Raw genomic sequence first — 26,058 nt, 5'->3', positions numbered from 1 at the left:
TAATTCCGGCTAGCGATTCATCCAGCCCAGCCTTTCGCATGATGAATTCTGCATATAAGTTTAAGCAGGGGGACAATATACAACCTTGTCGTACACCTTTCCCAATTTTGAACCAATAAAGGCCTAATAAAATGAACCACGGAGAAGGGAAGTCAATGATAAATTTATGGTTTGTATTCGGTCAAGTATTGTGCAAACCTGTAAAACTGAAAACGATACATAAAATTAAAAATAAATCAAAAGTGGCACTTTGCAATCCGTCTGTTTCTGGGAATGTGTATGGCACATCGCCTCCCTCCTTCCCATCAACGCCCTTCTAGCCTTAGGGTTAAAGGGGCGGCGCCTCGCTCAAGGCCGCCGTCGGACTCCCGAAGGAAACTTCATTTCCCATCATGCGCCGCGGCAACATTCCCACCCGTGACGTGGCTCGATGCGATTTGGTCTCGCTTCCGATGCTCCCTCATCTGTTTTCCTTTGGATTAAAATTCCTGTCAGGGAACGGGGGGTGGGGCAGGAAACCCACCCTGGCGTCTTGCCAAAACCCTTTCCATTTTTATCCTCGCTCAGTCCCTTGCCCTCGCTTATTTCTCCCCCCTCGCACCAAGAACAGGCAGCCTCAAACCCGTGAATGCCAGGGAGGAGCTCCGCGTTATAAGAATGTCACCCCATAGGGACCGCAAAGGTCGTCCAACCCCCTTCAAATGCAGGAATCTTGCAGTGGGGGTCCGTATAAATAAAACTCTCCCCTTTCAACTAAGCTAAGCCCTACTTGGGAGAAAAACATTTCCTTTTTTCCTCAGGCGCTAAACTGTTATAAAAATCCCTGACAGGCAGTACACTAGACAGCCCTCTTGCGGGTAGGGAAGGTTTACTGTGGCAAGTGGCCGTTGAAGGAGGTCCTCGCGCGCGAGGCGCCTGCGCACTGGGCGGCCTCCGCGAGGAGAGGGAGGGAGGAAAAAGCGCGAGGGAAAGAGACGGAAGCCGGGAGGCTTTTCCTAAGGTACTTGGACTTGTCCCTTAAAGGGCGTGGTGTGGTGTGTTTTTCCCCCCCTTTTGCGGGAGGGGGTGGGGCCGTGGGAATCGTCCGCGCACGCGCGCGTACTGGCTCCCTCATCCCTCCTTCCCTCGCTCGGTTCCAGAGGGAAGCAGAGGGGAGCGATGGAGCGCTGGGCGGCGGCCGCCGCTGCTGCTGCTGCTGACTGGCCGGGCTGGGCCGGGTTGTGGGAGGCCTCGTGGTCCCGCTGGCCGACCTGGGAGCTGCTGGCCGCCTGCGCGGTGATCGGCGCCCTAGGCTGGATGCTGCGCTTGCTGGAGAGGAGGCCCGGCGGCCGGCGCCGCTGCCAAGGCCCCGGACCTGACGCCCAGGGGGCCTCCTTGTCCGCCGCCGCCGCCGCCGCCTCGACTCCTCCGCCGCCTGCTGCCGAGGAGAAGCCCCGCTGCCGCGGGAGCCCCCACCAAGGTGAGAGGGAGAGGCGCCCCACAGACCTCTCTGCTCCTGCGGCTTCTTCTCCTTATAGCATGTGCACATTTGGCAACTGAGCGCCACGGCTTTCTTGTGGAAAGAATGATCTCGGAACGATTTTATATATACACACACACACACACACACATACTGTATCTCGTTTTGCCTTGGTAGAGTTATGATCCCTGGTGTGCGTGGGGAGTCCGTGCTTTGCAACAACTGGCAACAAATGCCATTGTGCTTTTTCCCTTCTCAAAATACATTTTAATATTTTGTTTTCCTTCATAGATTTAATAATCTTTTAAGATTGTCCTTATCTCCTGTGACGTGGCTCTGGTTTTATGTTTTCTTTATTTCCCCCCTGGTGGTTTTTCTTAAAAAGCCCTAAGCGTAGGATGGATTATATCAGGCATCCCCAAACTCTGCACCCTCCACATGTTTTGGGACTGCAATTCCTATCATCCCTGACCACTGGTCCTGTTAGCTAGGGATGATGGGAGTTGTAGTCCCAAAAACATCTTGAGGGCCGAGTTTAGGGGTGCCTGGATTATATGGTGGTTTTGGTTTTTTGTGTGTCTCATTTGTTATTTGTAGGCCTTTGGGCAATAGAGGGCTTCAAGATGGTGTACAAAGCGAATGCAGATACATATTGGGTTAGATCATAGACACATTTAAAATGATGAATTTAAGTTCGCCATGGCTAACAATTGATTTTAGTATGATTACTGAAAGTATAGCCTAGTTAAAACTCAGTAATAATAATAATGACATAAATGTGTATGGTATTTAACAAAGCGCAAGAGTGGAAATCCTTCTAATGTGAGAAGCGAGCAGGAGCAGAGGAAGCTGGTGTGGAGACTGGTGTATGCATATACCATGCAGATTATGTGGAAATAACATGCAGTTGTTTTAATTAATCAAGAACATAATGTTGTCTAACCTTACTTTTAATTTGTGTCTAGTATTTAGCTCAATTCTCATAGTAGTTGTCATGTTGGAGATGAGTGTCATTATATTGTTACCTGCCACCCCAATCTCTGCTCAGCGATAACAAGATTCCAGGGGGTTCCAAGCACCCACCCAGCATTGTGCTCCAGTGGAAATCAAGGCACATCAGAGTCTGCAGTGTCTAGGAAATATGGTTTATTCACACACATTTACACCTGAAGCCTGCAGTGGAGGGGGCCCCAGAACGTTACACCCAAAAAGTGTCTTGTGGCTCCTCTCATAGCTTCAGCAAGGTTGGGTCCAGCAGTCAGTCATGGCCCCCTGCTTTCTTGGTTTCAGTTTCTCCCAGCCAGTGCGCATGGAGTTCTGCCCAGTTTCCTCCTTGTTCCCAGAACACCTTGCCAAAACCCTCTGTGTAAAAACCCCTCAGTTACCTGTAGGCTCTTTGACTTGATGGCTTTTGCTGTGGGTTAATGTCAAGGCCGTGGGACGCAGGTGGCGCTGTGGGTTAAAGCCTCAGCGCCTAGGGCTTGCCGATCGAAAGGTCGGCGGTTCGAATCCCTGCGGCGGGGTGCGCTCCTGCTGCTCGGTCCCAGCGCCTGCCAACCTAGCAGTTCGAAAGCACCTCTGGGTGCAAGTAGATAAATAGGGACCGCTTACCAGCGGGAAGGTAAACGGCGTTTCCGTGTGCGGCTCTGGCTCTGGCTCTGGCCAGAGCAGCGATGTCACGCTGGCCACGTGACCCGGAAGTGTCTCCGGACAGCGCTGGCCCCTGGCCTCTTAAGTGAGATGGGCGCACAACCCCAGAGTCTGTCAAGACTGGCCTGTACGGGCAGGGGTACCTTTACCTTTTACCTTAATGTCAAGGCCATCATCTCCCTTTGTCATTCTGTCTGGCAGAAAAACAAGCTCAGCCTGTCTGCTCTGATTAAACCCCAGCACCCAAGAATGGGGGGGAGGGGGGAGGGACCTGAGAGAACAATTGAGAGAACTAGCGTTAGGGAAGAGAAAAATACTTTACCCTGCTCATTCAGGTCTAATAACTTGAGATTTCAAGCTGTCAGAAATTTATCTCACTAAAGTTAATGAGTTTGTACAGCATAGCCTGTCTTATCACATCCTGTAGTGTCATATTTTCTCTCTTGCACTTCTTTCTTGATGTTCCACTTGATTTCTTTAATATTTCTCAGTTTTTCTACTTAAACCTTTAAATTTTTGTTTTTTAGTCTCACCCAGCCAGTTGTTGCAGATTTCCTAATTGCCTTTTTTTTTTTAAGCCTGCATATGTACTTCACCTTGACCCTAGTATATATTTTGGGCACTTTTATAAATAAGTGTGGATGATTCTTCCCCCAAATTGATGGACATCCCTATGTGAAGAGATCTGTATTTATAGTTACACCTCTATTAATACATCTGAGCTGTCGCTGCAAGCCTGCCTACTCCTGGGAACATTCCACTTGCAGAGTAATTGCCTACTCATCAATACATTTATTAAGATGAATTCCAGCTGCCAGCGCTGACTCACAGTTTGGGAGTCTTTCACACATGGAGTTCTTATTGTCATGAATACTTTATTGAGACTCTTTAAATGTAAAAACCTTGCCCAGAAAAGTTAGCTCAGATCTCAACCTGCTCTTCCTTACCATATTTCTTTTCCCTTTGCTCTTAAATAGATTCTTCTTGTATGGGGCATGCCACCTACACTGTTTTACTCAATTACTGCGTTTTGAGTTTTCCACAATATTTTTCTACTTTTGTTTTTAGCCAAATAAGAATTGCCTTTATCCTTGAGGTGCTAGGAAAAAGTGCAGTGGAATATTACTCAAGAGTGCTGTACCTTGATTATGTTGTTGGAATATACCGTATACCAACTGGCACAATGTTTGGTAGAACAGAGGTGATTCTTTTCACCAGGGGTCAGCAAACTTTTTCAGCAGGGGACCATTCCTCTGTCTCTCAGACCTTGTCGGGGGCTGGACTACATCTCCTTATCCTTTTGCTGCTGAAGATGTACCCATACTTAAAAAAAACATCAAAGCAGCCTCTTAGAACAAGGAAACAGATTGATTTTTCCTTTCTTTTCTAGAAGTCATATCATTTGGCAAAATCCTGTTTTATTCCAGTCAGATTCCTGTTTCCTGCTCTCTTCCATTTTTTTGCTCATTTTTTCTCCCTTAGTTGTTTCACCTCCAAAACTCAGGTCCTCATTTCTTTACAATCCACAGCCATCCACTCTAAATATTAACCCTTTTCTCTCAGCCTTCCCTCAAAATATCTTACCTGAGCTCTTCTGATTTTTACCTAAACACTTTCCAAAAGCCCCATTACCCAAACTCCCTTATTACCATCACAACCTCCTTTTCTCTTACTATAAAGCCAGCGCCTTCTGTCAAGAGCTTGTGTGTAACTTTCCACGCCTCCCTTTCCATGGAGGCGCAGGTTGCAGCCACAGCAAAGGTGGCATTTTCCCATCTCTGCCATATCAGGGAGTTGGTCCCTTACCTTTCTCACCCTGATCTGGCCACAGTGATCCATGCGATGGTTACCTCCAGGCTTGATTATTGTAACTCACTCTACGTGGGGCTGCCCTTGAAGCTGACCCAGAAACTCCAGCGGGTGCAGAATGCTGCGACGAGGCTCCTTACGGGGTCCTTGCCACGGGATCACATTCATCCAGTACTTTACCAGCTGCACTGGCTCCCAATGGAGTACAGGGTCAGGTTTAAGGTGCTGGTTTTGATCTTTAACGTTCTATGCGGCCTAGGACCCTTGTACCTACGGGACCGCCTCTCCTGGTATGCCCCGCGGAGGACCTTAAGGTCCATAAATAACAACACTTTGGAGGTTCCAAGCTGCAAGGTGGTTAGATTGGTCTCAACTAGGGCCAGGGCCTTTTCAGTACTGGCCCCGACTTGGTGGAACGCTCTGTCACAAGAGACTAGGGCCCTGCGGGACTTGACATCTTTCCGCTGGGCCTGCAAGACAGAGCTGTTCCGCCTGACCTTTGGTTTGGACTCAGTCTCACCCATATGTTTCCCTCCCCTTATGGTTTTGATTTATGGGCTACTATTAAAATGAGGCTGCATTTTAAATAGTATTTTAACCCGTATTTTAATAAACTGGCCCCCCCCCCCATTATGTTTTATTGTAATTTTATTGGTGTTGGCCGCCCTGAGCCTGGCTCTGGCCAGGGAGGGCAGAGTATAAATTATTATTATTATTAATAATAATAATAATTCATCCATGATCTATTCTCTTCTGATAGCACCACCAGCCAGCATCCTCACCTACCTACTTTCCCTGATTGCATCCTAGTTTTCTTAAATAGTTTTTAGGAATGCTTCTAACAAGAACTCTTATACAGTGGTACCTCTGTTTACAAACTTAATCTGTTCCGGAAGTCCATTCTTAAACCGAAACCATTCTTAAACCAAGGTGTACTTTCCCTAATGAAGCCTCCTGCTGCCGGTGCCCTTCCACTGTTCAGCTTCCATTCTGAGACCAAGGTAAAGTTTGCAAACCGGGACACTACTTTCTGTTTTGTGGAGTTCATACACCAAATAGTTTGAAAACGGGTGTTCTTAAACTGAGGTGCCACTGTATTTGGTTCTAATTCTCCTAAACTCAGACTAGTATTTGCATGCTTATTGATTTTGTCTAATATTTTCTTAGTAAATTCCCTTTTGAGACAAGTATGTTAGCCGCTTTGAGACTCCTGAAGGGGAGTGAAAGGCGGGATATCAAATCCAAAACTCTTCTTCTTCTTCCTCTTCTTCTTCTTCCTCTTCTTCTTCTTCTTCTTCTTCTTCCCTCTTGATAGAATAAATTCACATTTGCTTCTCATCTGTTCTCTGTGTTAACTCTTGGGGTGCCAACCTCTGGCCAGTGGCCAGGTCTCAATGCAAAAGACCCCTAGAATTGAGTGTCAGATTGCATGTGAGAATTGCAGGCTTGTGTACTATCTGCACCCTCCATAACACAATCTTATGCCAGGAGAATCAGTTTACTTTGAATGTTAATAAGTAGCTAATCTGTTTGAAATTATTAACTTCACTGGGAACGTGGGCAGTAAGTTTGTTGTGACCTAAAAATAGAGGCAGTAGGTTAAATGGTTGAGTATATTTGATGTTCTTATCCCACTGAAATATTCTATTTATTCTAATCTATTTTAAAACTTCTTCCAGTTTTCCTTTTATGGTTGAATTCTTGCATCTGTTTCATTCTGTTTTTAAGTAGAAGAGCAGACGTGGATCTAAAGCTTCCTGCCAGATGCTTAATGACTAAGTACTGAAATGGTGCTCAGTATTCTTGCTGCTAGCATTAGTCAGTGTTTCTCAAACATGGGTCTTCAGCTGTTGTTGGACTACAACTCCCATCATCCCTAACCATTTGTCCTGCTAGCTTGGGATAATGGGAGCTGTAGTCCAACAACAGCTGGAGACTCAAGTTTGAGAAACAGTGCATGTAGTTAATATACAAGGGGAACAGTCTCCCTAGGCAGGTTGTGGACTCTCCTTCCTTCAAGGTTTTTAAGCAGAGGTTGGATGGCCATCTGTCATGGATGGTTTAGTTGAGATTCCTGCATTGCAGGAGGTTGAACCAGATGACTCTTGGGGTCCCTTCCAACACTACAATTATATAAAGTTACAGAGTAAATTGTTTGAGGCTGGAATTTATATATTTGAATACACAGGTTTCCTAAGAGGCTCTTACTGAATCATTGCTTTGAATTCTGTAAGTCATTGACAGTAGCTATATATGAAAAGGGACGTGGGTGGCGCTGTGGGTTAAACCAGCGCTGTGGTTCGCTAGAAGCGGCTTAGTCATGCTGACCCGGAAGCTGTACGCCGGTTCCCTCGGCCAATAAAGCGAGATGAGCGCCGCAACCCCAGAGTCGGCCACTACTGGACCTAATGGGCAGGGGTTCCTTTAACTTTACTATATATGAAAAAAAACCCACTGTTTTAAATATTTCCCTGTAAAATTTTGAAATTATTAGGAAATATTGCAAAAATGGGGAAGGGGTTAATACTGGGGTTTCTGCCTTAGTGCTGTACCCCTCTACTGAATTAGAATCATAGCATTGTAGCGTTGAAAGGGACTCTTGAGGGTCATCTAGTCCAACTCCTGCAAAGAGGAATCTTTAGCCCAGTGCGGGGCTCGAACCAACATGCTTTACCAATGGAGCCATCCAGCTACATTTGCTAATCACATATTTGCCTTGTTGATAGTAAACATTTGTAAACTTGAGAGCTTACAAAGTTTTAACATTACATAGTGTGTTTAAATTTAGTTGCACAGTGCTATTATCTTCCCACACAATGCACATGATTGAGATAAGATGTATTTCAAAGTTGTCTTTGTAATCTGAACCTTTGCATTCAGAACAGAATTGCTAGTGTAATAAACAAAATCTGCCCTTATTCTCTTATGGGGGACACAAGAGCCCTTATAGAGTCCTTTGTAGGTTCTCCACCGGTAGGAGAAAATAACAGAGGCCAACCAGACAATATTGAGAAGCAAAGTAGCTAGTAAGCCTGATTGGCACAAAATATTCTTAAGAGTTGCTTTGAGCAATGCTTGTGATACACCTGGGTTTATTAAGATACTTCAGCTGCAAAGGGGGCCAGATGCCCAAAACAGATACCGGAGAGTGCAGGAGTGGTGTAAATTCTCCCCTTGCATTTCTAGTTAGTGCATTGATCTGCCCAGCAAGCACCTTATCAACCCTTCTCTTCCCAGTTGGTGCAGCTATCCACTAGTGTGAGAACCTAGTATCTGACTTTGGAGACTTTGGTTTTCTGTACACTGTTTCAACCTGCACCTTCAGCTAGATTAGTCTCAGTGAGAGCCAAGCTAAGCAACCCTTGGGAGAAGATTCGAACATCATGGGACCAACCACCTCTGAGGAAGGTATTAATGAATGAACAGGTTCACATGCAAGCAAGTGTTCCTCCTTTAGGGATTTAAAAACTTACCATAGGTTTCACACAGCCCCAATTACCCCTTTAGCTTTCACTCACCTATTCTTTGATAACAATGAGCTGACTTATTAGGAGAAATTGCTCTTCAGTATTTGAGCCCTCAAAGCTAATAATCTGTTTGGTCGTCTTTTCATTTGGTGGTGCTTGTTTTTCCTCTCTAGGAACGGTAACAATGGATGCTATTTTATCACGACTAAAGCAGCTAACTTCTGATGAGCTCAGAGAAGAGATCGTTAAAGCTGGACAGAAATGTGGGCCTCTTACACTTACAACGAGATCAATTTTTGAAAAAAGATTGGCCCAGGCACTATTGGAACAGCAAGGAGAATTAGAGGCAGAAACCTCACTTTTGAATGGTGTACTTGGAACTGCTGCAGCTGATGCCAGCCAACTGCAAACAAAGAAACCTTCAAGGAATCAAAATGGTCACATAGGCTCCTCTGAGGATGGCGATTTTGGGTACAGTATGGGTTTGAACCCCCCAGAAGAGGAAGCCCTAATGCACAAGGCAGACAATGATTCTCTGATCAGTTCTCAGACTCCATCTAAGGAGCCTCTGCTATACTATGGTGTATGTCCGGTTTATGATGATATATTGGCAAGAAATGGTAATTTATTTTTATTTTTACCACTGCAGTGTAGTTAAAGATCAAGTTAAGCAAATGTACCTTTCATGGAGGAAAAAGAGTGCTATTGGAGAATAGTAATTGTGGTTAATTTATTTTACAGATTAGTTATTTAAAATGTATACCCTACTCTTTTATAATATGTTGAGGGTGGCCAGCATTTAAATTTTTTAAAAGTGCAAAAAAAAACCAGAATCCTGTATTCTTTCATATAGCCTTTTCATTTATTTCTAGCTTTAGGTTTTTCCTATATTCATTATTACTGTAGAAGAGTTTGTTGGTAATCTACCATTAAGCATTCCATTGGGAAGTAAATTGAAAGGAAATTCTTGCAATTAAGCAGTTTTCAATAGGTACTGCAAGCCAGTGTTAGAAACTAAGATGAAAGCTAGGAGCTAAATGGCACCTTAAACCTAAGTTATGGGCACAGCAAGAGTGTCTAGGCGCACTTTTTTTTGTAACAAGAATACAAAGCTGAAAATTAATGAACTGCAGCTAAAATATTATGTTCATTTTTCACATGGTCTAGTCCTTCCCCTGCCTACCCCCTAATGTTATTAAGAGGGTCTTTTCTCTAGTCTTCAGAGAGTAGCTGGAAGTGGGGAGGCAGAAAAGGGTCCTCCTTTCCTTCCACTCTGCAGTTTTAATCTGAAATCTTAGGCGCAGTACTACGTCCAGAGCTCAGAAATTGCTTGCTGTAATGAAATTTCCTGTCACAAAATGCGCCTAATACAATGGGAGTTTCGAACTGCAAGCCTGAAACTAGAGAATCTAATGTTCTCTCTTTGAGGAAGCATAATCCCGAACAACCAAGGATGACATAACAGCTCTTGGGATGCTCAAAATATTTCAAGACTGATCTCGGTTCCACCCTTACTTGGTATGGGATTAGATTTGAGATTAAGTATTTAGGAGACTAATGCTATTTATGGAGTCAGTCCTAGAATATACAGATACTATTTTTAAGCTGCAAGAATACCAGATGTGTACAAATATCAGAACTTCAGTGAAAAATTAGCCTAGTTTATCTCAATATCATACTGTTATTTTTTTATTATAGTAGCAGAGGATATTCTGGATGGGAGTGGGAGAATGCATACCTTAGGCAATGAGAACTGTGTTCAATAAAGATTTTTGACAGTGTCATATTGGTGTAGTTTGGTAGGGAATTTTTCAATGGCTTGTCCTTTCTTTGCTTGCTGATGAAAAGTGTTTAGGGTTGCATCATAATCATGATGAGAATGATTTGTAATAAGCCAGATTAGTGCAATCTTATCACGATTGTTCTCTTTCTCTGTAAGACCCCCCAAATTTGGCATATTATTACAAATTTACTGTCAAAAATGTATAAGAATTTAAGTCTCTTTTCCTGAAAGTAAAATTCACCGAGCCAATTTTGAACTCATTTGAGCATTTTCTCCTGCAGACTACCACGATGGAAATAAACTAATTTGATTTGTTTCTGTTCCAGAGAGGGTGCATGTATATGAGGATAAAAAGGAAGCCTTGCAAGCTGTTAAAATGATAAAAGGGTCAAGATTTAAAGCTTTCACAAATAGGGAAGATGCAGAGAAATTTGCCAAAGGCATATGCGACTATTTCCCATCTCCAAACAAGCCCTCCTTATCTTTGTCGCCTGTGAAAGTTTGTTCCGTGTTCAACAGAGGTAAGTGGATGCTTTTAAATGTTTTCCAGTTCTTTAACTACTTAAGTGGCTTTTGGAGTTGGGACTGTAGTTTATACTTAAAATACTGCCAGTGCTGTTCTTTTTCTGCTTTTAAAGTGTAGCTCTGAAAACTTTATTTTGACAGGGATCATGTGAATTCCTAAACTGGTTTAAAGCTTATAAATATTCTTTATTCTAAAATTAATGCTGAAGGATCTGTTCTTAATTTACCTGCCTAGAAGTTCTGAACAATAGGTGTACAGAGTTTGCATATAAAATAACCTGACACACTTTCATGAGCAAAGATCACATCATGAGTAGAATACCATTTTTATTTTGATAGACGGCTTATGCTCTCCTGAGATGGAAACAGTTAGTAAAGAGAGAGCCAACAGTTACAAAAGTCCTCGTACGCAGGATCTTACTGCCAAGCTTCGGAAAGCGGTTGAGAAAGGAGATGAAACAGCATTCTTGGAACTTATCTGGAGTAATCCTCGCTATCTCATTGGCTCTGGAGACAACCCGACAATTGTTCAGGTGTGGGAATGGTTTGGCTTTTGCCAAAACAAAGTTTGAATTAAACCCTTTGCATCCTTTCCCCAACTTGCTAACCGAGGGAAATGGCTTCAAAACTAATCTGCACAAGAGATGGGCATAGTGTTAGTTCTACAGTGTTTTTCTGTGCTGCCTCTGGCGGCTTTCTTTCATGTAGAGAACTTTGGGGCTTCACTTTTTAAAAAAATGATATTGGGAGGGGGATGAGGTTTGAAAACAAAATCAGTAAAAAAATAATAATTAAATTTTCTGGCTGTTTTTGGAAAGTCTGTAACCAAGAGTGACTAGCTTTTGTGGCCCCACCAACACCTTCCATCCCCTTCTGGGTGCTACATGCCAAAAAAGTAGTCATAGCCACCTCACAGCTGACATGCACACACAAATACACATACATGGGACGCAGATCTTCCATCCTTTCAATCAACATTGTGCTAAAAAAAACGGATCTTGTTCCTGTTTGTTACAAACAGGTTTTCTCCTCTCTCTCTCTCTCTCTCTCTCTCTCCCCCTACACTTTAAGCCAGGCATAGGCAAACTCAGCCCTCCAGATGTTTTGGGACTACAACTTCCATCATCTCTGACCACTGGTCCTGTTAGCTAGGGATGATGGGAGTTGTAGTCCCAAAACATCTGGAGGGCAGAGTTTGCCTATGCCTGCTTTAAGCTGTAAAAACTGAACATACAGGCTCAAATGGTAACAATAACTTGTATAAATATGAGAGAGGCTTGTTCTCTGAGCAGATTGTTTTGGGGCTTTACTAGTATCCCCAAATGTGCCATGTTTGCTGTTTTCCAAATTCTTAGATTTCCCCTCTAGCAAGACCTAACACCATCAGCTTGCTAGTATAGAGTCCTCTAGGTAGACTGAAGGCTTTACAGTATATGTTTGTGTTTCCTGAATTTTTGTGTATGTAAGATCTGGGGGAAAACAACAACATTGCTGTAAGCGTATTCCTCTCTAGCAAATCGTTCAGATTTCATATTTAGTGAATATGTGCCTATTTCTTTTTAGGAAGGCTGTAGATACAATGTCATGCATGTTGCGGCCAAGGAGAATCAACCTGGTATCTGCCGGTTGCTATTGGACACTTTGGAAAATCCTGAATTTATGCGATTGATGTATCCTGATGATGATGAGATAATGTTACAGAAGCGTATCGGATACATTGTTGACCTTTATCTTAACACACCAGATAAAGTGGTGAGTTTCTTTTTCTTTTTGTTTGTGTTGGCTACTGAAGAATAACACTGCTAGCCTTTTATTTTAAATAAAGAACATATGGGGTTGGATCCAGGCTACCAATGCATATCCACTGGAAATTAAGCCCTTTTGAGTTAGAGGGGACTTGGGCCCAGGTAAGTGAGGACTGGATTGCAGCCTAAAGATAGCTCTGTTAATGTGAAAAGTTAGTCATGACTTAATTTGTCTCACTGAGACAAATAAAGTGCAAGTAATTTAGTCTAGCTCCAGCGCAGACTTAATTAAAAGCCAGTGCGGCTTAATGCCATATTAGCAGTTGGGGCAGCAGTAGCAACCTCCACATACAGTGATTGTTATACATCACTGCCTCCCCCTGCCTTCCTCAATCACCACTGCCTTTTAAAGCAATTATTTTTTTATCTCTTGATTTTGTTACTATTGATTATCCCATGGAGGTCTGTTGTCAGGCAAGATATAGTAATGTTTTTAGATATGTAGTTTTAGAATTGGGGAGTTATGGGCCTGGTTTGCAGCTTAACCCAGCTCAGGTTTGGATGATAGAACAAGCTGCAGTCTGTGGTTTGTTACTCCCTGTGCACCCAGGAGCTGGAGAGGACTGAGATGTGGGCATTTAAGCAGTGGGCCACCAATGCATTGCTCATTTGTATCAAACTATAGTTAAACACTAATTTATGGGTTCATGTGATGGGTGAACACAACCATAATCTGTTTTGCAACTTAAATGAGTTATCAAAGAGATTTTTTTAAAAAAATAAAAATCAACAACCCCAAAATATCCTGCTTAAAAGGAAAAATCTTCGTTGTTCATCTAAATGGGGCAAGCCTATGAACGCGGTGGATCTCAAGAGGTAATGAAATTCCAAATTTCATTTGATTGGGAGCCGTCCAGAGTGGCTGGGGAAACTCAGCCAGATGGGTGGGGTATAAATAATAAATTATTATTATTATTATTCCAGAAGTCTAGTCGGATAATGGTTAAAGTCAAGAATCGGCACCTTGAAATTAACCCAAAAAATGGGGCAACCAGTGGACTCCTGCAGTATTGGGGTTAATATGTGGTTATGTGCATCCCAACTCTTAATTTATTAATACACATACCTTTTCACATACCTCAAGTGAGCATCACATGGATCTTGTTCACCCATGCAAATGAAGAGGCTTTTCCAAATGCAGATATATACTTAGGTGAAAACAAGGGTCCAGAATAGGAAATAATTGTATTTTTTTCTTTTTTTAGGGATTTGATACACCACTACATTTTGCTTGCAAATTTGGGAACCCAGATGTGGTTAGTGTGCTTGTTTCACATCCAGATATTGTAAAGAACCCAAGAAACAAGTACAACCAAACTCCAGCAGAAGTAAGTTGTCCTTAAAACATGTTATGACCACTTTGATTTTTGTTTAAATGTGACTGTTCTTTACCTTAGTGCTCTCTGGTAGTTTTCTGTCATGTAAGTTGGCAAAAGCCTCCCCAAATTATTTGTAGCTTGCAGTGAGGTTTTATTAGTTAAACCTATAAATTATTGGGACAGAAGTGCTGCCTATTGAGCTGTTCCAAATGGATAGATCAGTACAAAATGTGCAACTACTCTGTTCTTTAATCAGTACCTTGATGCTTTTTTCTAACAGGTAGTTTGTGAAAGAAGTAAAAATAAAACTGTGGATCTGAAAGAGAAAATCAGGGAATACTTGAAAGGTTTGTATTTAATCTTGGTTGTCTTTAGAGGTTCTGCAGAAGTAATACCAAAAAATTGTATCATCATTTAACTTTTTATTGGATGATACCAGAAGCAAATGACATGTATTATTTTATGTACCTAACTGGAGTGTTAAATAAAACTTACATGGTCTCTGAAGTAGAAACAGAATGATCCAGTATCAAGTGAGAATTTTATTTTTGAATTGTAGGGAAATTGAAACCACAGACCTGGGTAGCATTTAAGTGTATGATAAACATTCTTAGAAACTTAACACCATTTTCAATTATTTGTAACCTAGGTCAGTGTTATGTGCCACTCTTCAGAGCAGAAGACAATGCCTCACAACCTGTGATTGGACCACCTGTGATTGGAGCACCTTGGTCACCTGATCAGACAGATGATAGCCCTCATGCTTCTTTACCCAGATATTTTGGCAGCCCCAAAGATCCTGTGTTGACAGTAAGGGCTTATGGAGGCCCAATGAGCCCTTCTAAGGTAATAGAAACCAAGAAAATATTTAGTCTTGTTTTTCCTTTTTGGTGTTACTTTGGGCTATCATACACCTGGATTAAAATGAAATCAAGTACACCTGTAGAAGTCCAGAATCAGGTACATTCTGTAGAACAGTCTACAACAGGGGTCAGCAACCTTTTTCAGCCGTGGGCCAGTCCACTGTCCCTCAGACCATGTGGTGGGCTGGACTATATTTTTTGGGGGAAATGAACGAATTCCTGTGCCCCACAAATAACCCAGAGATGCATATTAAATAAAAGGACATATTCTACTCATGTAAAAACACACTGATTCCCAGACCGTCTGTGGGCTGGATTGAGAAGAGGAATGGGTCGCATCCGGCCCCCAGGCCTTAGGTTGCCTACCCCTGGTCTACAAGGTTAGGAGCACACAGGCGAGGTTAGTGTGCTTACTTCAAACCCAGATATTGTAAAGACCTTCCTCACATGCAAATTCTTCCCTCCCCCCTCAACCCCCCCCCCGTGGGTTTAACATTTCCTGTGACACTTTTCAATCTGGGCTAAAGAAAACCAGCCTTGGTGAACTTGAGAACTTGCTGTGAAGAAAGCTGGGAGACTGATTGAATGAGTGGAGGAAAATTCCAGTCAAACACAATCAAAGCATAGTGAGGACTCATCACTGAACCTACCTAGTGGCAGTGAAGGCGGCAAAGAAGGCATACTTTTCTGCCTCCATTGCATCTTCATTGTGCCGTCCAGCAGTGCAGGCCCTTTTACAGTCTGGCACTTACTTTAACATGGGTTATCTAACAATTTCACTTTGTGGGGAGGGGGAGGGGGAGTTGAGTGTGTGCAGGTGGTACCAGTAGTGCAGTCTTCCAGCCCAAGCCAATCTATTAATTATGGTTATGTTAAAATTGGACTTAGGTTTGTTTGCCATTACATAGACCTGAAAGTACAGCAGAACCTTGTTTATAAAGAACTAAATTTATAAAGTGCCACACTGGGTGCTCTTTGCAACTAACAAAATAATAGCTCCCTAGAGGTCTCCATTTTATCTGTATAGCCAAGCACCTTATTGTCTCAGAGGAATTAATTGCCCTTCAGTGTCATAATCTTAAGCACACATGCAAAAATACAGTACATAGAAAATAATTGCTGTCTTCAGATGTCTGCTATGGAAAAGGTAGTTGGAAAGAATTAGATATTTTCAATTAATTTATTCATTTCAAGCTTATTGATAAATTACTATTTTATCTTTTTGGGGGGCATTTATGTCCTGCCCTTGTACTGTAAATATGCCACTCAGACTTATAACATATAAAACTGAAATTTCACAAAAACCAAATTCAAGCAAGAGACAAAAAAAGAGGTATTTGGGGGAAGAGTGCAATGGCTATATTGATGGGGGGGAATGGAACAACCCATTTTTATGCTCTTAATTTCTTAGCATAAGATATGCATGTACTGCTTTACATGGTGTTCTAGACCTCTGATAACTAGTGTAAGCTGTAGTTTATAAAAGTCAGTAAAGCTTGCTTTGCTCTTGGTATTTTGTATAAATGAATATGAACTCTTTTTGAATATAGTTTAATGAGTAGAATATCATAACAGAGACAGTAACACTGATAATGTGGACACACTGAAGCAAACTGTGTCATTTGACGAGGTTATATGGATCGTCACTATTTCACAAAGCAATATAGGACTAGCTTGAACTTGGTAAAACAAATAAAGTAGGTGTTGTGCTGCATTTGTGTAATTGTTCAGATAGAGTCAGTTAAAATGTAGGAAACAGAAGTTGTGCTTCTGAAATCCTGTGTTGCAAAAGTAATGTTTCTTGGGACATTCTGATCTTGCAGCTCCTCTAGTGCTAGCACAACTTCTCTCCAAAACTAGGGCAGTGTTGCTGTTGGAAGTTACATTGTGGGCCTCATCCATGTGGCCCAAGGCTATTTGGTGTTGGGACCTGTACTATGCTGAAGAAAATTCTGCGTCACAAAGGGTTACATCAGCTGGGCCCCTAAGTTGATTGGAAGTTTGCATGAAAGCTGGATGGTTCTGGATGACTAAAAGATGCTCATTCCAGATTTTTAGGAAGAGAAGATTAGCATGTTCTAGATTGAACTACAGTAACTGAATGCAATTTTCCTCCCTTAAAGGCAGAAGAGTTCCACAGACTTTGGAAGACCCCACCTCGAGAGCGAGCAGGGTTTTTTAACAATCTCAGAAAATCTGATGTGGAAAGAGGCGTTGAAAGAGTTGGAAGGTACTTCAGAATTAATGCATGAAACAATATAGCGACAGGAATAAAAGATATTTCAATTGTGTTAAATATCAAAACTTGGTAATATGCTATGGATGAGAACAAACTGCATCTGGAGAAGCTTAGGCAGTTGTTGAGAAAGCTCCCAGCTTCTATTAAGGTCTATCTGTGCATAAGGACAGAGAGAGAATGGAACTTTGGAGGTGACAGTGTGTTTTGTTAACTTAACTGACTGTTTATTTATTTTTAAATTTCTATACCGCCCTTCATCCGAGGATCACAGGGCAGTTTACAATATAAAAACAACAAAAAACCACAATAACAAAACAAAATTTTACACAGGCTTTTTAAAAAGTCCATTTTGAAGCATATTCTGGATCTTAAAATGAATTTAAAATGAACTCAGTGAGGATCACTTGATGATGACTGCAAATCTACCTCTAAGATTTGTCATCATGTTCCCTGATTTCCATGCCTTCTGTCATTCTGTCTTCTTTGATTGCACCTCCATGACATGTAGCTATGGCAGCTTTTCATCTCTCTCACTCCTTAAGGGCCCAGAATGTTTCAAAAAAACAAAAACTCCCAATCATTTTGTTTTGCAACTAAAACGTCCAACCTTTGCTAAAACTCTTAGCCCGTGCTCTGATCACAGCACCCAGGATTGTGAACACTTTGTGCTTAAATTGAAATAGCGTCCCAACAAAAGCTGACTTCTGCAACCATATGAAAAAGATCTTGACATTCTAAGAATGTTGAATTCTGCACTGTTATTTTTATCCTTTCTGGTCCTGCTCACGCAATACACAGCCTACTTTATTAAAACCTCTTCCTCATTGGCTTATTCTGTCTTCAGTGCAGAAGTCACTGCGCTGTTTTGTCCTGGGTCCATGTTTTCCAAATCCATGTCAAGCTTCTGGTCCATTAGCAACTTTCACTCATTCCCTATCTTATTCTCCTTCCCCCTCTTCCTTCACTTGCATGCTTATGTCTTTTGCCATGTTGGAACCTCCTTTCCTTGTCAGGCAATGCTCATTTTTCCTGCTCCCTGCCTTTCCTGAACCATTTCTTCTACACATTTTCACTTTTCCTACCACCTGGCCTTATTTGCATCATCTGTGTTTTGTAAGTGCCAAATAAATACATTGCAGAAACAGGAGCAATGCTAGTAGACTTAGCAGTCCAGTGCATACATCTATATGTGCTGTTTTTGGCAAGCTTCTGTCTCTTTATTTCTCATAGAATGCTTAATTCATTTTGTGTTAAGAGTATTTTATGTGCCTTTAAAGGTTTCATTCAGTAATAGAATTTCTGTTGAGATTGCTCATATGCTTTGACAGTAGAAAGCAAGATGGGATGGAAATTACTCTGAATTGTTTTTTGAAAATGCGGGAAATATAACAATTAAAAAGAATTTGGTGAAGGCTTATGGTCATGCTTGGTGCAGAATTTACTTGTTAAAAGTTTTTTTACAGTTGATGTACAGACTTGGGGCTGGTTAATTAAACATGTGTTTTAGTAAACTTGTCAAATTAATTTTATGTCTTCACAAATGATTCGTTCTATCTTGTTTATTGCAGGGAGTTAGCTCATGAACTGGGGTTCCCGTGGGTTGAATACTGGGAATTTCTGGGCTGTTTTGTTGATCTGTCTTCCCAGGAGGGGTTACAAAGGCTAGAAGCATACCTGAGTCAACGGGAAATGAGCTATAAGGCTCAGCAAGAGAAAGGGGAGAATGAAACCCACAACAGATACAAAACCCCACAGCTTTCTGGTAAGAGCAAAGCATCTCTTAGTAGCTGAAGGTTAGAAAATGTTTGATTACTGAATAGATCATTTTTCAGACGTTCCAAAATAAGTCTAATAAAAATTTCTCAAGTTTTGAGATTTACCAGTGTTAGATTAGTCGCTTAGCACAGGACACTTTAGAAGTATAAGTTAGAGCAGTATAAGTTTCTAGGGCCTTTGGGCAAGGCATTCTCTGTGGGGCTCCCTCTCACAGAGTCTCTGGGGCTCCTGTTAATGAGACCCCTGCTGGGATGCGAACTCTAGGCAAGTGCCTATTCATGCCAATCCCTGAGGCCAGTATTGAACTGGAAGGTTGCTGCTTGTTAGTATATTTGGGAATAAAAAAAATGCAGAAATTATGATGTCGGGTTCTTGGGGATGGGCCAAAGAATTAAAAAATCACTTTCATGTTCCGGGACTTTTAGAACATGCCTTCCATGCTACAAATTGAACTCCGTAGCCTTACTGATATCCCCACTGTTACACTTGGAACAATCAGGTCAAAGTGACAGTTGTATCAAACTTTTATAGTAGAGGTGCTGAACAAATTAATAGATTGTATTCTAAACAGTGTAAATAATATTTCTTTTGAAGACTTCAGTCTCTCTTATAAAATCTCTCCCCCCCCCCCAGCTGTGAATTGAGTTTTGTTTGTAAGCTTAAGGGGGGAAACTCCCAAGTTTTATGAAGGCAAGGGTTTGTTGATGGATTCTTTGGGCTTATGCCATCTGCAACAAGGATGAGGCACAGGAATTGCTGTAGCTGTGCAGATGACAAAATACTGGTGTTGTGTTCAGTCTCTTCCCATACCAGCCCAATAAAGTGGGGTAACTGCTACCCAGAAAACTGTCAAACTGGATGAGGAATATCAGTGTACTGAGCAAAGGGATTAAGCAACAGAGTTGAAGAGAGACAAGCAGAAAATGCACCCCTGTGTTGTCCTAAATGCATATTTTGCCGCCACTGAACCAGCTGTACATTCTGTAGATGGAGGTGGGACATGTGATAGTTGGATGGAATACTTAACGTAATTGGCAATATCTAGTCAGTCATACGCAAGAGTAGTCATTGAAATTAATGGGCATGAGTCACTCTTTAAGTCCATTAATTTCAGAGGGTCTGCTCTTAGTCAGATATGACTTAGTTGGATATCACTCATTGGGTATAAGGGAAGTGTGACTGAGCATTACCAGATTCTGGCTAGAAATGTTTCCCCAAAACTTTTCCAATCTGTGCAGGTAAGGCCCAGCTCCCTCATCCCCAGGTAGTTTTCTCAGACCTGCTCTAAGGAGCTGCTTCAGGCTTTGTACAAAGCTTCCTCAATTAGATTTTCACATCATCTGGCTACTGCTTGATTGCAAGCTGTCTTCCATGCCCCTTTAGCCAAGGCAGCATCAGTCCAGGTTTATTTTGGTTGGGGATTTCAAGTCAGCAGCCCTTATCTTTCAGGGAGCGGTATCTGACAGGTAAAGGGTAGTGGTGCCCCATCTTGCATTCCCAGTTGTGGTATAGAGTGAGAGTAACTAAAACGAAGCCAAGACATAGATGTGAGCCAGTAGTTGGAAACCTCCAATTTCCAGTATTGAGGAGAGAATGCTATTTGTATTGCAGTGCTGGGTCGGTTAACATTGTTTGTTTGAATCTTGCTGAGTCCCTTAAATACAAAGTGGAATATAGAACTTTTGTTATTAAAAACTGACTAATCAGGCAGATGAGATGTCACACACCAAAACTCTTTTATTTTGTTTTAAAGGCAAAAGTAAAAAAAGCTGCAATTCTATTTCTGTTGGGGCATTTCTTGATGATGATGATATGAGTTTGGAAGAAGTAAAGAACAGGCAGAATGCTGCCAGAAATTGCAGCCGAACTGTTGCATCCAATGAACCAACCATCACTGACATCAGAAGCTCAGAGTGTGACATCCTGTCCATTGAGCGGACTGAAAGCATAATGCCTGCAGCAGAAACTTCTGATAGGCACTCGGAGAAAGGAGTTCCTGCCAGTAAAAATGGATTTTGTAGCCCTGTGACCAGCGATAGGACAGTAAATCCTCATAGGAGGCACCCAAGTCGAGGAGAAGAGTGCCTTCCGTCTCCGGTCTCCAATTTAATGGAAGAATTTGATAAGCTGTCTTGTCAGGATCAGATGGTGGCAGGAGAATGCTCACCAGAGAAGCCAAGCCAGGCTACCACAAAAAGTGGGTGTGAGAGTGCTCAGATGGAAAATACAAGGCAGCTTAGAAAACCTAAGGACCATCTCACTAAGACTTATTCACCACTTCTCAAGGCAGGTGCAGCTGCTGAGGATACAAAAATAAGGACAGAAGAAAAAACACCACTAGAAGTGGGGAGGCTGTCAGCAGAAACTGATGTCCGGGGAGGGGAGACAAAACAGTCTTGCAATTCTGAATTGCAGTCTGAGATGTCCTCGCAATGTCTCCTAAAAGTCTCATCCTCAAATGAAAAAGCCAAGCAGCTGTTTCTCTTAGGGTATGAAATAAACTGTTGCTTAACAAACTGACCTCGTCTTGTGGGCAATAATCATTGGGGATTGTGGCATTGCCAGATTCTGTTTTCCTAATCTAGCTCCCTTTCTGTCTCTAGGGAACAGCCAACAAAGCTGGACAATGATGTGTTAACAGCATTACATGGGTTAGAGATGGATCCACAAAAATACCCTGCTATTTACAAGTGGAGTGTGTCTGTTCAGTCCTACTCTCCTTCTGACCGACAAAGGTATACTTGGTTTCAATAAAAGTTAGCTGATGTGCTCCATGGGTATGACTTGCTAAAAGGACTAAACCTGGTCTGTGTGGTACGGCTTATAGGTTTGCAGTGTGGCCATGGCATAATGCTTGCTAATGAACTGATTGGCCATTATGTTTCCCACCTTTCCCCAGTAGCTAGTTCTTACTGGCAGGGTAGGAAATTCGCTCTGTCTTCTCTCCTCAGCTTGAAACATGAGGTAGAGGCATAGTGCCTTCAGTACCTGACAGGCAGGCAGTTGGCAATCCTGTCATGTTCAAATACAAGCAGAAGTGTTTACTTCCAGTTTGGAGGTGGGACAGAGGAAAGCACAGGGTCAAGTCAAAACTCTGCAGCTACTTTTAAGGGTTCACAGTTCCAAGACTTTCTCACCAGAACCTGGCTGACCTCTAGGCTTGCAGAATACTAAGTCTTGCATATTACTAAGAACTACAGTGGTACCTCTGGATGCGAACGGGATCTGTTCCAGAACCCCATTCACATTCTGAAGCAAACGCAACCTGTGTCTGCGGGTCGCAATTCGCCGCTCCCGCACATGCACGTGACGTCATTTTGAGCATCTGTGCGAGCAGTGAAACCCAGAAGTAACGCACTCTGTTACTTCCAGGTTGCAGCGGAGTGCAACTCGAGAATATTCATCCCGCAGCTACTTCAACCCGAGGTATGACTGTAATTAACTAAACTGTTCTACAGTGGTACCTTGGGTTACAGACGCTTCATGTTGCAGACTCTGCTAACCCAGAAATAGTACCTTGGGTTAAGAACTTTGCTTCAGGATGAGAACAGAAATTGTGCAGCGGTGGCAGTGGGAAGCCCTCTTAGCTAAAGTGGAACCTCAGGTTAAGAACAGTTTCAGGTTAAGAACGGACCTCCGGAACAAATTAAGTTCTTAACCCAAGGTATTTGGGTGCTCAAAGCATAACCACCTGGACAAGGTCTTTCTTAGAAGACAACAGCCAATTTACTTACAAATGATATTCGGTGATAAATGCTTGCATTTAAATATAATGTCTCAACTATATGTGGGCATTAATATTGATATCTAGAATAAAGGTTCTCACAGCAATTCAACTTCGCCACCTTGTTACATTTTCCTGATATATAAAAAGTGTTGTCTTTTCTTCCAGCTGGTCAACTCCATCACTAAAAGGAAGATTCAAGTCTCAAACAGCTTCAAGCCCTTCAAGTGGTCTGGCATGCTGTAGCCCAGGAAAGAGCAGTCCAGTATTTGGTAGTCCTGGGAAGTACAATGTAGGTGCTGCCAGCTTCTCGCCAGATTCTGGGAGCCCTGGATGGTACAGCCCAGCATATGTGAACTACGTTATGTTATCTAAGCGCCATCACTTCTAAGCACCTGCTCATCCATTAGAATGTGACTCTTTTTAAAATTTCAGTTAAGTATTTTTAAAAGGAAGGCGTAAAATAGGGTGTTGAAACACAAATAATGTACCCCAAACTCATTTTATTTATTGCTGTCAGAGAAAGGGCTGCTTGTAGCAAATATTTTTATTCCATTTACCAGATTATTGGTGATTTGCAGATTAGTAAATTAAATTAGAGCACCTGAAGAGTTTAAGCATTTCCTAGAACCTAGAAGTTACTTTTCTTGGACATTTATCCATGTCCATTTTACTATCTGTACAGTGCTTCTCACTGGGATCCCTTTCACTGTAGCAACTGTAGATTAAAGGGAACTCAAGGCAAGTTGTCAAGTTTTAAGGTCTTCCAGTTGAGCTGAAAGGATGAAAGCTCCTTTCTATGTATGTAGACTGCAAATTTATAGTTTGTTAATTTATCTAATTAGAGGTATTTTAAAAGAGCCAAACACTTTAGTGTCCTATGTTCTTAATGATAGAAACGATTATTTTGTATCCAAGCAATTTCTCTACCACAATCCCACTTATCATGGGCAGATTTTGCTGTTCTTCACGGGGGGCAGGACACGTTAACTTTTAAATGAAAGGCCAATGCTAAAGTTTGTTAGCTACAGGAAAACTAATTCCCTTTTGGAGACTTCTGGAATAGATAATGCAGCTGCCATTAAAATAGTAAAACTTCAGGCAGCTTAAGTTTTGACATTTTGGAAGGACTCCTTCAGACTTTGATAAAGTCTGTGTTATTAGTGGCTGTATTCACTGCAAGCCTTTTTAGTAGCCTAGATTTCTACTGCACATAGAGCTGTCGTGGCTTCCTTATACCAAGTGTGAGCATTTTGTATACTGTTTCTGAGTGTGATGATTTGGTACAAAACTCCAGAACCGCACTTAAGATTCTTCCAGTTTTATTAGTGCCTTTTGTAACATTTTTATCTTGCTTTTTAATAAGTGCTGTTCTCTTATGTAAACAGTAACCATGTTTAACTTTCCAACACTTTTGGATGCAGGTTTTTTTAAGCTGTTCCCTTTTAGTTTAAAGACTTGAACAGATGCTGTAACCATCCATTTATTATTTTGTATATTTAATGTAGGTGGTCTAAATGTAAATTACAGAATAAATATTTCCAGAGTGGCTGGGTCTTTATCATTATCCCATTGTTTAAATGGGCATGCAAATATACAGCCTCTCTTGGGTGCACCTCAATTCCCTTACATGACTATTCTTTTCTGTATAATTTTCCATTAGAAATTAGAGTGCCGTTCAACAGATATACATATTGAAGCTGCCTTCTCATATAGGTTTCTATGACTTTGACAAGAGACTATAGAAGGAATTTCTTGACTTCTGTAGTGGAATATTTAGAGGTGCTTAATTTAGAAGTCAGCTTTTATAAATCTGTCACCATGGTATATGGTTATCTAGGAAGTCCAAACCAACTTAAAATAGCTTGCTAAAAACACTATCACTCTTGAGGTACGATGCCTTCCACAATATTGAAAATAAGCTCTCAACACTCACTGATCTTTAAGCTAATATATATGCCACTGTTCCAAGGCACAGCTGCCCCTTAAGTGACGCACTCTATGGTGTATAAAGAGCATTCTTGCTTAGAATCTTCAGACTGTTGGTTTTAAAAGAAAACCAACTTTAAGAAATTGACAGTGTTTTGTTGTAACTTCTTTGCTTTATCCTTGTTATGCATACCTTTTTGTATTTAAGAGTAGGGGTTGTAGTGACCAAGTCATACTTGGAGCAGACCCAATGAAATTAAAGGACCTAAGTTAATCATGCTCATTAATTTCAGTGGGTGTACTCTCAGTAAGACTCACATTGGATATAACCCTGTGTTGCCGCAGCACAAGCCGATCAGTTTGTAACACTTGCCGGGGGGCGTCTAAAGGGTTAGTGTTAGAAACATATTAATGTTTAGAATTCACATTCGAGTCCTTTTTGTCAATGTGTTCAAGTGAATTTTTAACAATCTTATTAAATTTGTTTATTTAAAAAGCTCTTGCCTCTATTTAGTGCTCGTGTGTTGCAAATATATTCTTTTGCATATTGGACTTCATTCTTGCCCCCAGCCCCTGAGCAATATTGGTGGCAACCTGGTAGAATCAGGCTTCAAAAATAATAAACTTGCACTCAATTCATAGAGGATAGGACTCTCGACTACGAGTCGTAATGCCCATATACCCACCACGTTTGAAGGCAGCCACCTCCAGCTGCTTGTTATGAGTGGAAGAGTGCCATTGCCTTCATGTCCATCTGCTGTGAGAAAATGCTGGACTAGTTTGCTCTGATAACAGCAGAGTGCTTACGTTAACTGCTGCTGATGACAGTTCCTTAGAGCTGGTATTGTCTGCATAAAGGTAAAGGTAAAGGTACCCCTGCCCGTACGGGCCAGTCTTGACAGACTCTGGGGTTGTGCGCCCATCTCACTTAAGAGGCCAGGGGCCAGCGCTGTCCGGAGACACTTCCGGGTCACGTGGCCAGCGTGACATCGCTGCTCTGGACAGAGCCAGAGCCGCACACGGAAACGCCGTTTACCTTCCCGCTGGTAAGCAGTCCCTATTTATCTACTTGCACCCGGAGGTGCTTTCGAACTGCTAGGTTGGCAGGCGCTGGGACCGAGCAGCGGGAGCGCACCCCGCCGCAGGGATTCGAACCGCCGACCTTTTGATCGGCAAGTCCTAGGCGCTGAGGCTTTAACCCACAGCGCCACCTGCGTCCCATTGTCTGCATAGTCCTACATAAAACACAAAACAGGAGAAATAAACAATAACAGTGGGAGCCCAGTACCTGGTCTGCAGAGTGGAGCAGCCAGGAGCAGTAGCAGCGCCCAGGACAAGAGGATCCATGCAGCCGGGCAGCGCCAGCCATGGGGCTGGGGGTGTGCAAGGATCCCCGTGGGTAGGGAAGGGGCTCCACACTGCCACGCCTGTGGCAAGATTGCCATGTAGCTCCCCTTGGGTATGCTCCATCAGTGCTGTGACCGCTTCCCGTTCCCACAGCTGCACTGAAAGGGACTCTAAATTCAGGGCTTGGCACTAGCTCATGAGTTTCACCCCTTCAGATCTTCCCCACACACTTAGAACTTACTCCATTAGCAAAATCATGTACCTACAGCACCATAAACAGACTAAAAACCAGCCCATAAATGCTAAGAGGTCAATTGTTCGAGCATTATTTACCTGAAGAGAAAATAACCACTTCTATTAGCA

General features: G+C 42.2%; 1 protein-coding gene across 2 annotated transcripts; it reads left to right on the top strand.

Moving 5' to 3' along the window:
* Window positions 1-722: 722 nt before the first annotated feature.
* Window positions 723-24,844, top strand: ANKLE2 (ankyrin repeat and LEM domain containing 2). 2 transcript variants are annotated; one of them, XM_079956518.1, is made up of 13 exons: window positions 723-1,000; window positions 8,559-9,005; window positions 10,495-10,689; window positions 11,033-11,226; window positions 12,257-12,445; window positions 13,704-13,826; window positions 14,098-14,164; window positions 14,467-14,663; window positions 16,804-16,910; window positions 18,488-18,681; window positions 20,449-21,184; window positions 21,299-21,430; window positions 22,588-24,844. In XM_079956518.1, exons 2-13 carry the CDS (start codon window positions 8,570-8,572, stop codon window positions 22,808-22,810), a joined length of 2,793 nt encoding a protein of 930 aa, XP_079812644.1. In that variant the 5' UTR covers window positions 723-1,000; window positions 8,559-8,569; the 3' UTR covers window positions 22,811-24,844. The 2 variants fall into 2 exon arrangements, with proteins under 2 accessions (XP_079812644.1, XP_079812643.1); XM_079956517.1 differs by lacking the exon at window positions 723-1,000 and adding an exon at window positions 1,079-1,459.
* Window positions 24,845-26,058: the final 1,214 nt, after the last annotated feature.

Source organism: Podarcis cretensis (genome assembly GCF_951804945.1).
Source record: "Podarcis cretensis genome assembly, chromosome: 16".
Lineage (NCBI taxonomy): Eukaryota > Metazoa > Chordata > Lepidosauria > Squamata > Lacertidae > Podarcis > Podarcis cretensis.
Note: the sequence above shows the minus strand (reverse complement) of the source record. Positions and strands in the feature narration are given on the sequence as shown.